Source organism: Mauremys reevesii, linkage group 3 (assembly GCF_016161935.1).
Source record: "Mauremys reevesii isolate NIE-2019 linkage group 3, ASM1616193v1, whole genome shotgun sequence".
Classification (NCBI taxonomy): domain Eukaryota; kingdom Metazoa; phylum Chordata; order Testudines; family Geoemydidae; genus Mauremys; species Mauremys reevesii.
In genome coordinates this window covers 7,593,178-7,605,940 of record NC_052625.1, presented here as the reverse complement: position 1 = coordinate 7,605,940, position 12,763 = coordinate 7,593,178, and the positions used below count along the sequence as shown (strand labels likewise).

Below are 12,763 nucleotides of genomic sequence, written 5' to 3'. Positions count from 1 at the left end.
TTCTTCCCAGCAGTTGACAAGACACTTTTTACCAGCAACGGTGCATTAAAGCCAAAGAAAATGGGTGGAGTGGCACTAAAAGGAGGCTATGGGCCAGAACTTTCAAAAGTGGCCACTAATTATGGATGGCTCAGTTTTTAGGTGTCCAGCTTGGCACCTAGAGCCTGCTTTTCAGAAATCCTGTTCATCCACAACTCTAGAAGTTTTTGGGACCCGCAGGTGCTTAACATCTCTGAAAATCAGACCTCTGGGAAGTGACAAATTGGGCACCAAATTTGAGGCATCCGCAATTGGTGGCCGCTTTTCAAAACTTTAGCCTTAGAATTGCATTCGTTCACCACTTAGCTTCTGCCACTTAGCACAAGCACATATATCACTGAGTGAGTACAGTTCCAGTATATTCCACTCATAACTAATCTTTGCCAAAGTTGTGTTTCTGAGTTGGCTTTTTCTTCAGAAACTGTTCACCAGACTTAGTCTGTGATAATGCTTGAAACTTTTTTTTTCTTGAACTGTGCTTCTATTTGCCCCTTACAGCAATTGCTGGGTACTTTTCTCCCAAATCCAAATGAAAGTAATTAAATCTTTATCTTTTGTCTGAGAGGTAAACATGAATAAATGGATAATGAACTGGCCTAGACAATTTTTGGCAGTTAACCAGGAAAATTGTGACTTTTTTCATGTATCAGAGCAATTGTTTTTGATATGTAAACATATGTAATAAGTAGCCAAACAGAAAATGTATGCACTAAGTATTTATAAATTGTAAATAATATACATCCCAAAGTGTTAGTACATAAGAAATTAGTTGCAGATAATGCTGTAGCTAATTCCTGAAGGTTTTTCTCATTATTCCATTGACCCACTTTGGACCAGAGTAGAAAAGGGATAATGTGCCTTTAAGTGTTAAAGAATCATATATATGATGTACTTCTTGGCCCTTGCTGGGTGATGTTTCAGCATTTTTTGTTCTGTATTTATCCTTGCCAATAGTATTTAATGAGCAGCATGTGATTTGGTCCCTTTTTATAATACTATTGTATCCAGGTTCTGGAATCCCTTCCTGAAGATGTCGGGTTTAACATAGAAATAAAATGGATCTGCCAACAAAGAGTAAGCAATGTATAATGTTCCTTGTTGTGATAACTTGTGTTACATTGCAGACTACCATGCATATCTTGATAAGTCAGTTTGCATGTGACACAGACCTAAACAACTTTGATTAAATAAAAATAGCTCTAAAATAGTAATTAGGCTTACCCAGACTTTTTTTCTTTTGAACAGTAAAAGGCAGTTTTGTTCCACTGACAGTGTATCCTACTAGGTTTAGAACTAGAAAATAAGACACTGAACCTGCAAATAAACAGACACATACTTCCCTTTTAAGCACATGCGTAAGTGTTTGTATTGGGATCATAATGCAGAACTGACCATTTTTTGTAGGCAATCATCTTCTAAAGATGAAAAGATTCCTGAGTTATTTATATAATTAAATATTGCTACAACATTTATACACTTACAGATGGTTGTACAAAACATCTAATGTTAGTTGCCCTTTCCTTTATTAATTTATACTACATTTGGCTTTTTAATATATTTTATAATATATTATACTACATTTTTATATTTTAATATAACCCATATTTAAATTATTTTATTATGCAAATGATCTTTTAATTTTAATACACTTCATGTATAGTTGATGTTCCTAGGAATAAAGTAAGTTGTTTTAATGAATCTTGAAAAGTCCATTTAAAGTTATAAAACTTAAAACACTGATTTAAAAGCTGCATATTTCTGAACAATTTTGTTGAAAGCCAGCTCTATAGTGTTGCAAATAGCACTTGGTAGACTGGAGAAGAGTGCTATTTTTTTATTCATATTGATGAGCTGGATTCTTTTTTCACTCAACTTAAATAATAGACTCCTGTCATTTGAAATAATTACAGTAGTCATTGAGTTAGTTCAGCTACTTGTTCTTGTTTTTATAGGATGGGAAATGGGATGGCAACCTGTCAACCTATTTTGATATGAACCTCTTCTTAGATATCATTCTAAAAACTATTCTAGAAAATGCTGGAAGAAGGAGAATTATATTTTCTTCATTTGATGCGGACATTTGCACAATGTAAGTTACAACTCAACTTTAAACCATTTTTGACTCAATAGATTTCACTTTCGGTGTTAGTGCACAATGGAAAACTCATTAAGAAGTTATTTTTGTGACTTGAGTTTGAATGCCAACATGCTTAAGTTTAGTTGCTAAACATGGATTTAGACCTTTCATCCATCTGACTCCTGCCCAAAAATATAATCTGAAAACAAAGCCAGCAACATATTAAGAGAAAAGGCATTGGAAAAAATAGAGAATGTACTATTTGTTAAAGTGGCTCAGTTGTCTGAGTAAACATTTTATTTTCTTAAAACAGGGAAAAGAGCAGACTTTATACTGGGGTTTCACTTTCCCTCTGGCTTCAGTTTCCTGGCCATTCCAGCATGTGTCAAACTGTTCCTTCCTCTCAGCTGGAGGATAAAATATTTAGTCTCAAAACAAGAAAATACCTGTTTGAAATGCTCTGCTTCACAGTACTGCATAAGGAAAGTCAGGGCCAGATAACAGCTCTAATGTCTCTTCAGGTATAGGACAGTTTTGGGTAATGTCAGTGTCCATATGCTGCTGTGCAAACAAATGCCAAGACAGTACACTTACCCGGTAACAACCAATTCTTATCACAATAGGCGACCATGTTAGAACAGGGCGTATCATCTTTATTTGGCAGTTATTTAGTGCAGCAAATTAAATATACATCTATAATGATAGAATTCTCTATTGACAATTTTCAATAAATCTCTGATTAAAAAAACAAACATGAAAATTCTTAAATTACATAAATACAGTTAGTGGATATTGGCTTTCTGTTGTGGCACATCTTACGTTGGTTTTTTGGGTGCTGAATAAAGAAGAGACAGACCCTGAATAGGGAACTTATGGTCTACGACATAGAGTAATCGACATACTACACCAGTCTTTGTATGGAAATATTGCAGAATTCCCTATTGAAAGACTGTGTAGAACAGGGTCGGCAGCCTTTCAGAAGTGCTGTGCCGAGTCTTCATTTATTCACTCTAATTTAAGGTTTTGCATGCCAGTAATACATTTTAACGTTTTTAGAAGGTCTCTTTCTATAAGTCTATAATACAACAATAGATTAATTATATATGTAAAGTAAATAAGGTTTCAAAATGTTTAAGAAGCTTCATTTAAAATTAAATTAAAATGCAGAGCCTCCCAGACCAGTGGCCAGGACCCGGGCAGTGTGAGTGCCACTGAAAATCAGCTCATGTGCCACCTTCGGCACACGGGCCATAGGTTGCCTACCCCTGGTGTAGAAGAAATCTTTAAAGCAGAGATTTGAAAGAAGACGGGTACTTGACAATAAGAGGACTTCCAAACATAAGGGACAGCCTGGGAAAAAGAGTGGAAGAAGGGTTCAAAGGGGCTAGTTAGGAGGGGGCAATGAAAGGTGAAGAGTAAGTGACGGAGTCAAAGTTGACGAATCACCATGCCCAGAATACTACTTTGGCCTATTACTATTTCATAGTTGTGCTGGTGAACCAACTCTAAAGCAGTCAAGGTGGCTTGGGAATGTTTTACATTTGCTGTTGTGTGTTTTACAAAGGGAAAAATGATAGAAGGCTACTTGCTTCTAGAATTTTATATATGGAAAACTTTGGGGAGGAGGAACATACTTTAGCTTACTTTAAATAGTTGAAATATGTAAATCTCTAAAGTGGTGAAAGGGACAATGGTATGTTGTACACACTGAGGCAAAACTGCAGTGTTTATCTGTTGCATCTGCAAAGGATTAAATGAATATCCAATAAGTAAAAGTATTCCCTTCTAACCATGAGACTGAACTTGTCATTTGTAGTGAATGTGTTCAAACATGCAAATGTGCATATTACTATGCAGGAAAGAGAGACATCACTATGCCAAACTATCTTTCTGGAATTAAAATCCAGGGCAGTCATGTTCCTTTTGCTTAGGAAGAAAGGGGAGAAAAAAATCAGTCTTGTGAAAAATAATTTCTCCATTTTCTCATAACATTTGCCTTGTCTTTTCTGGAATATAGTAAAGGTTACTGCATTATGTTAACTTTTTAGTCATATCCAACTGTCTAGACAGACTGGTGTCTGCCCACAAAACTGCCTAATCCTTGATTAATACTTTGCATATTACATGTCAGTACAGTTTGGGAATGGTGACTCTGCTTTCATATTCTCATCCGTGTGAGAGAAACACTACTGAAGTTTCCCTTTGCAATTGTATTTTTATATTCTTTTACAGGGTTCGGCAAAAGCAAAATAAGTATCCTGTGTTGTTTCTGACACAAGGAACATCTGAAATTTATCCAGAACTTATGGATCTCAGGTCTCGTACAACTCCTATTGCCATGAGCTTTGCCCAGTTTGAAAACTTGCTGGTAAGTTGTCATGCTCTTGTTACTCTGTGAAATGAAACTAACTTATTGCTCCATTCCATAATTGCTGATAAACTGACTTTTAAAATATGGAAGCAGAATAAGGTGACAAGCAAACTGTTAAAAGAATACATAAACATTTAGTAAACATGTTAAAGTAATGAATTTTCATTGCTTTAAAGTACTAAGAATGCACTTCAGCCCTCTTGCATTTTTAAAGACTTGCTTCTTTAACTACGGTTCAATAGTCATTGAATTCCTTTTTAATTCATTTTATTTTTTTCTTTTAGTTGTCTAAAAATTGTGAAACGCTTCAGTGATCAAAAGCTAGAAACGCTGACTTTTAAAAGTATTTAGTCTAGATTATATTTGTGTTTTCTTAAGTGTTTTTTTTTTATAACTTTTCAGGGAATTAATGTGCACACTGAAGACCTGCTTAGGGACCCATCATATATTCAAGAGGCCAAATCTAAAGGTTTAGTTATTTTCTGTTGGGGTGATGATACGAATGACCCAGAGAACAGGAAGAAGTTGAGAGAATATGGCATTAATGGGCTAATATATGACAGGTATTTATTTCTTCAGATATTTCTTTAGAATTACAATACCTAAAGTGAGCATATGAAATGTTTGTTCTTTCTGATCCTGCATTGACTTCACTTTGATTTTGGCCTGATTTGAGTGGGTGTTAGAATATCCTGCTCTGTCTGTGTCTGTAAACCCAAGTTCAAGAGACAGTTGTCCTAAAACTCACATACTGTCTCAGTTGCATATGTGAAACATAGGTGACTCTTCCTTCTGTAGGAGGAGGATGCAAGTACATGGATGGCCAATTTATTGTGTGGCCTTGCGTTTGATTCCTAAAAGAGAACACAGTGACACAACCTCTTTACTGGTCTGGGTTGAACCCCAAAGTGTCACATCTCTTCTCCAACTCTGCAGTAGAATGCTACATCTCCTTTAAAGTAAGGAAATAATGAGATGTAAGAGGAGAGGCTTGCATATAGCTTCCTGGAGCGCACACACCACCCCTGCACACCTATAATATGATTGGTGGACCAGTTAGTAAAGAAGCACTCTGGGTAAGTTCTAGAACTTCTCTCTCTCTCTCGCCAACAGAAGTTGGTCCAGTGAAAGATATTACCTCACCCACCTTGTCTTTTGATTCGAGAAGACTGATTATTTTGTGTCCTGAGGTTATGAAAAGGGCTAGGCCTAACTTGGGGGAGGTGGGGAGGTACTGGTGAAATTGTCATAAAAGTGTCTCATTGATCGAATATCAGAGGGGTAGCCGTGTTAGTCTGGATCTGTAAAAGCAGCAAAGAATCCTGTGGCACCTTATAGACTGACAGACGTTTTGCAGCATGAGCTTTCGTGGGTGAATACCCACTTCTTCGGATGCAAGACACGAAAGCTCATGCTGCAAAACGTCTGTTAGTCTATAAGGTGCTACAGGATTCTTTGCTGTTTTCATTGATCGAAAGGACTTAACACCTCAATCAGCAGCAGTTCCTAAACTGCAGCTGAAAGTGAATGCCTCTTAGCTGTGGAAATGAATGCTATATAGTAATTTTCTTGAACATGCTAAAAGGTAGTTGTTCCTCCATGTACTGCAACTGTTATAGCTGGTGGTGTAACAGAGGATTGCCATAGGAATGGATCTGCCGACTGAGGGAGGGCCAGAAAGTGAATCCAGATATCTTGAGTCCCGGTCTACTACCCAACCACAAAACCATCCTCCTTTCCTTTCCTTTCCTTTCCTTTCCTTTCAAACTTGTGACATTGGGCAAGTTGCTTAACTTTCTGTGCCTCTTGTTTCCCAGCTGTGAAAAGAGGCTAGCACTTGCCTATTTTACAGAGATGTTGAAAATTCATTAATGTTTTCAAGGTGCTGAGATACTACAGTAAAGAGGGGTGATGAGGACAGAAGAACTTACGTACTCCAGAAAGAACTGGGGTCTAGCTGGGAAACCAGAGGCACAGAAAATTAAGTGACTAATAGCTAAAAAGTTAAAGAACTTGCTAATGATTAAAATAATTTAACAAATTGAAAGTATATATTAAACCTAAATTAAAAAAAACTTTTCACCATTTATTTTTTCACTTTGGTAAAGCTGTCGAAACTGAAGTTTTGTTTTCTGGCTCTTACATTCTAGCACAAAACTGCAATGTTTAGGTTGCAACCAACACAGTGGAATATTTACATCCAATCTAACAAACTTTAATTGCAATTAAAACCATCAAGGAAAAACATTTCCAGTGTTAGTTTTGGTACATAATTGTTTTACATAACTTACAGCTTGGGCCTCCCCCACCTAACGGTATTTTCTTAATTTCTCTCACTATTGTTGTCATGTGTACTCACAAAAATGGAAGCTTTAGCATAGATGAGACACTATTGGCAGCCCGGTGTAGTTAATTCTTATGCACTGATGCAAAGCTCTAGAATTTGTGTTGCAAATACTACAGGGGAATGTTCAATCCAAACTCACTGGAATAACTTCTTTTTAAAAAAACAACATATGTTCTGTAAAAGTTATACAAATTCTAAACTTGGGGCCTTAATTGCCTAAGTGTTCATGTAAATTAGCAGTGCCTTCCTGTAAAATTAAAGTTAAATAATGTTTTATTAGATGAATTAATGTTTAATAAATGTTGAACATTAATGTATATTCAACTAACTATGTTTAATAAAAGACAGATATTGTAAGTATACAGATAGATATAGTGTCTGCATGTAATAATTCTACTGACAAGATGTTTACTGTATAATTACTGTTTGGCACCTAAATAGCATGATGACAGAAACATTAGATATAGATATTTCCTAAAAAGACTTTCTGCCTGTCATACTGGTTTCTTCACTTTTAAGCCATTTAATAATACACCTCTACCCCAATATAATGCTGTCCTTGGGAGCCAAAAAATCTTACCACATTATATCGAACTTGCTTTGATTCGCCGAGTGCGCAGCCCAGCCCCTCCGGAGCACTGCTTTACTGTGTTGTATCCGAATTCGTGTTATATCAGGTCGCGTTATATCTGGGTAGAGGTGTACTATATTTAGTTTGTGTGTAAACTTACGTATTTGATATTTTCCCTTTCACACTGTCCCTTCCTATGTTACTTGCCTGGGACTGTAATTTTTTTGAGGACATGGACATAGTCTCAAGCATGGTGGGTCTTAAATCCTGATTGGGGGCCCATGGATGCAACTGAAAAACAAATATTAAAGAATCACTCTTTAAATGATTGTTGAGCTCTGAAATAAATTTACTTTACTGTGTTGCTACATGCTTCCTTGGTTACAAGCTTTCTGCTTTATTATGCATTATAAATGGTACTCCTGAAAAGCCCGGTCTGAAATGATTTGAGTATTTTGGACCTGAACATTTTATTTTAAAAGAAAAATATTCCAGTTGACAAAACTAGTGTAGATGAATTAATAGTGTTTAGTAAAGCAGATGAAAATGTTTAGTGGAATGGAAAGCCAAACTGTTGCTGTTTTATTCATTGGCACGAGAATCTTGAAACACTGTGTACTTCACCCAGTATTAAAACACACTCCTATAACGATATGTGAATCAAGGAAATTTCACCTTCTAAGGCTGATACTGGGCCCTTAAGTTTTATACTGCATGAGCGTCAGTATCTAGTTACAACAGAACATCACACTGATCACAGAACCACTCGGATATGCCTTTGTGTTAATTTGTGTTTGATATTGGTGGCACTTGAACTAGTTTTTAATACAAAGCTTTAATTGGACTTTTAAAGTACAACATTTTATACTTAACTAATGTCTAAATGAACTCTTCTTAAAAAGCTAATTATTGGGGGTTAAATAAGTGAGTTGACAAGCAAAGATGAAAGTTGGGAGCTACTGAGGGAAGAATGGAATGAACTGCTGAGTTTCTGGGAGATTGGAAAGGATACAAGTCCATTGAGGGCATTAGTTTCATCCTGTTAGGAGCCATTCAAGAGATAGTGGAGAAGAACAGACACACCTCTTTTCTACTACGCTGCTGCCAGTGAGTTGTCTTAAAAATTGGACCAATATAGAATGCAGTGGCAATTTCTGTGGGGAATAATTAAACACGAACAATGCTCCTTAAAAAAACGTTTATAATTTGCAACAGCAAACTTGAATTTGGACTATTTGGATATATGTCAGCCTTCTGGGGCTCCAGCCAGTTTAACACTGGATCTGCTTCACAGACCCCCTGAAACTGGCTTGTAAGCCCCCTATGGGGCCGCAGACTCCTGGTTGAGGACTGCTGCTCAAAGGGACTGTCAAACAAGGGGCTGGAGGTTCCTTTGAAAACTCTCTCCGGCTAAAGAGAAAAGAACAGGAAAATGGGTTTTCGTTTTAACATTCTTACCACTTTACATTTCAAATGCTATAACAGTGTTTTTCCTCTTCTTTATCTTTAATAAAAGAAGGTTTAAAAGGTTTTTCAGTGGTGTTTGCAATGGTACAAAGCCAGCTGAAATCTCTGCATACGACACTCCGGACCTTGTCCAGCACTGTTTAATGTTGGATAGTGACTGGGTTATGTTAATATCTTTGGCTCATATATTCCATCTAAATGAGTACAACACCTCCTGTAAAGTCATGTCTTCAGAAGAATAAGTGGATGTTAGTGATCATAGTTGCTTGCTTTTTAGCATATCCAGTCAAACCGTTAACCATGCTGATAAAGGACTACCACTTTCTATTGCAGGATATGGTTTAGAGAGACAAGTTTCAAGTGTTAAGTACAGATGTACTAATTTATAGAGGTGTTAGCTACCTAATTTCACTCTAAGCAGAAAAAATGGAAATTTAACAGTTTTATGTAGCATTATTTCTGTAGAACATCATTTCTTACAGACTTATTTTTTCTCATTTATTCAGGATATATGACTGGATGCCTGAACAACCAAATATATTCCAGGTAGAGCAGCTGGAACGTCTAAAGAGAGAATTACCAGAGCTGAAATTCTGTACATGTCCCACTGTTAGCCACTTTAGCACCATGTCTCTGTGTAAATGTCGTAATAGCCTTATGGAAATGAATGGCATAGATAACTTATCAGATGCTTAAGTGTGCATAGGCAGGATTCTGCTTTCTGTATTTAATTTTTACCATTGGAGCAGTGCCATCTATGCCTTCATTTTTTTGAGCAATAACTATGTTCCTATTCCAAGACAGTACTGCTAGAATTTAAAATTCTGTTAAAATGTTAGGCCAGTTATAATTATTGTTCTAGTTTACATATACAATTTTTAAATATCACAATCAACAAGTTCAAAATCTTAAAATCGAAACCAAGTACTGTAACAGTGTGCAAACATGACTTATAAAATGAGCAATCTGAGGTGTGGTAGTTTCAAAAATGAAATTCTAGAGGTTACGGTGATATGATATTGAAACTGCTGATGTATCATTTTGTCATATATTTGATTCCAGTACTAATCTGACATCAGATTAGGGGAGTGATTGTAATGTATGCATAATTAGATCTGGCCTGAATAAATTAGTACCTCATATGCATGTATTTGCACTGATGCATCCAATTGTAAAAAACCTTTGTGCCATCTTAAAATGTGTGTATATACAGTATAGATATATTTTTAAGTAAACTGCACTGCACATGAACTGATTTTTCTCACTCTGTTAGAACGTTTAGGTTGCTGCCATTTTTTTTCTTTACCAGCCAACTGAATGGCATAAAGTCTATATATGGCAGTTAAGGGCGAACCACAAGTACAGCTTTTAATTAATCCTGCACCACCCTGCCAAACCTCAAAACCTTGCAAATAACTTTAGACACACACAAGATTTTTCATTGGTTAAGAACTTTATTGTTGCACAACAATCTTAAAAGAGCAAAAGTATATAATGCACAAATTCTACAAAATGCATGCTTCAGGTATTAAAGCATGAAATTATAGGTGTTTGCAATGGTCCTTCCATCCTTGAGGTGCTAGTTGAGTGGGAGGGTAGCAGGGATGAACTAAAACACTTAATCTTTGTTGCCTAAAACCATGAGCCTATATGTAAGTATATTCAAATAAGGTTTTTACCAGCTACAGTTCATCTTACTACATGTTACAGACCACTGACTTTTTTGTATTCTGCAACAGTTGTGATTTTTGCTTTCAAAATTGATTTCTCAGATAATCCTTATCCTCTATTGGCTGATGTCTGTCCTCTGTAATTTATTCCAAAATTATATCTTAAAAAATCCTGTTAGGTATGTATGCATGTTCTTCAATTTGTACCTTGTAAGATACTGTCATGGCAACACAACAGCTATAACTTTTTACTGAAGTGTTCATGTCTAATAAAAAAAACAACCCAAATATTTATTTTTCCCTTGTTGTAAATTGACAATGAAATTGATAGCTTGTATTATAATCTTTAAATACTGTCGTTGCTGTATAGAATTGATTACATGAACAATTGCAAATATGTATTTGGGCCTGCACCACTGAATAGTTTGAGGCAAAGGGTTTCTTTCAGCCTGCCTTGCATATCTCGTAGTTAAATTTCTTTTGTCCTCCACAAACAGCACAGTACTTGGAATTTGTCTTTATTTAAAAAAATAAAATAAATTTGAATTTAAAAACAGCTGTTAATTTTTCTTTTTCATTAACTATTAAACTGGTTTGAAGCCAACTGTTTAGTAGTAAATCATAGGGGTGTGATTTGGTACAGATCCAGATTCATAAATCTGTAAGACTGCAGATTGTGATGAAATTTTAAAATGTTCTTAATTCAGTTATTTATCTTGAAAGATGCCCAAGTGCTTGTTAACCCACCAGACTGGCTCTCTTACAGCCTGAGTGAAGACCCAGATTGCATGATTTGAAGACCCAGAGAATTTAAAGTGATAGCTTGTAATGTTAACAGTTTTCAATACAACATAATTTACAAACTGATGTACTAACTACACTGGAGGGTTGCACGTTTCATTGCTTGGGTAGGTTGAGCTGTACACCCAATGAGAGCAGCATATTAAACTGCTGCTGGTGGTGTGTGCTTTTTAATTTGGGGTATACATTTTAATATGAGCCTCTATTATGGTGTCTTTAGAAAGTTCCCATGCAGCTTCCAGGCATTTAACTTTTGTGACTGTACCTTTTAATTTCCATTTCACTAGCTTCCTCGTTTTCGTGTAGTTCCTCTTTCTGAAGCTAAGGTGGTGGGATTCTTTGGTGTCCTCCCCCCTCCCCCCCAATGATATATTGAATTATATTATGGTGGCTATTATCAAGTGGTTCAGCTATATTCACCTCTTGGATCAGTTCCAGTGCTCCATTTCTGGACCCACTGCTGGTCATGACAGGTCTGCATGACTACATTATTCCACCAGTCTCTGCTGTGATCTCATAGTGGGCATCAGCAGCTGTGCCAGTGTATGATGCCAGGGTACTCCCCTGCTGCCGCTGCCTCCTCCTCCTGCAGCTCCATTAGGAAATCCATTAGGCACCTTTGTGCTAGGTGCTGTACAAACACAGGACAAAATGAGTCCTTGCCCCAAATGTTTAAAATACACATTTAAAACGAGACAGAAGCTGGGCACAGATGGGAATCCAAGGAAACAATAATGTCTAGGTAAACCAGATGGACTATATGGGTGAGTGAAAGGATAGAACACACAAGCAGAGTGAATAGTCTGGCCAAATGTTATACGAGTTCTATTATTTGGGCTGGGCTTTTGGGCGGGGGAGGAGGTTAGGAGGGGCTCCGCTAAATGGGAGGGGGCTGAAGGGGACTCAGTAGGGCAGGTGTGGAGGGAAGCTGAAGTAAAGAAACGGGGGGCGGGGCAGAGGGATTTGGAGCGAGTGGCCAGTCAGCGCTGGGCAGGAATAGCACAGACACAGTTCGGATTGGACTGTCCAGAGCCTCCTGCTTGGGCAGCTCCTGTCCCTGTGGTTGGAGTCTCTGCTGTTCTCCCCTAAGGCCGCACAGGGTGGGAGAGGGGAGGCATCACCTGGGTACTAGTGTCCCTGGAGTGGTGGGGGGAGGGATCCTTCCCTGCACAGTTCTGGAGCTGGGGTTAATGGGGGAGGGGTGGCTCCATCTAGGCCCCAATTTACCCTCTTCTTCTCCCCACCCCCCTGCTGCAGTGCCTGTGGCTGCTCCACCCAGCCAGAGGCTGACTGGCCGGCTACTGCCTGGTCACAAGATCTGACCCAGCCCCTGAAGTCCTTGGACGAAGGTGAGTCTCTCTCTTCATCGCTGTGTTTCCTTCAGCTCCTCATAGAACTTGTGCCAGAGTATCCTTCACGT

General features: G+C 37.5%; 1 protein-coding gene across 1 annotated transcript in view; it reads left to right on the top strand.

The window, feature by feature from the left end:
- The window catches only part of GPCPD1 (glycerophosphocholine phosphodiesterase 1), an 80,887-nt gene extending 69,816 nt beyond the window's left edge, over positions 1-11,071 (top strand). Inside the window, exons 16-20 of the mRNA XM_039528583.1 lie at positions 1,048-1,113; positions 1,992-2,128; positions 4,349-4,484; positions 4,890-5,050; positions 9,379-11,071. Of these exons, the coding sequence (XP_039384517.1) occupies positions 1,048-1,113; positions 1,992-2,128; positions 4,349-4,484; positions 4,890-5,050; positions 9,379-9,568 (690 nt within the window). The 3' untranslated portion in view covers positions 9,569-11,071. The remainder of the gene's footprint in view (positions 1-1,047; positions 1,114-1,991; positions 2,129-4,348; positions 4,485-4,889; positions 5,051-9,378) is intronic.
- Positions 11,072-12,763: the final 1,692 nt, after the last annotated feature.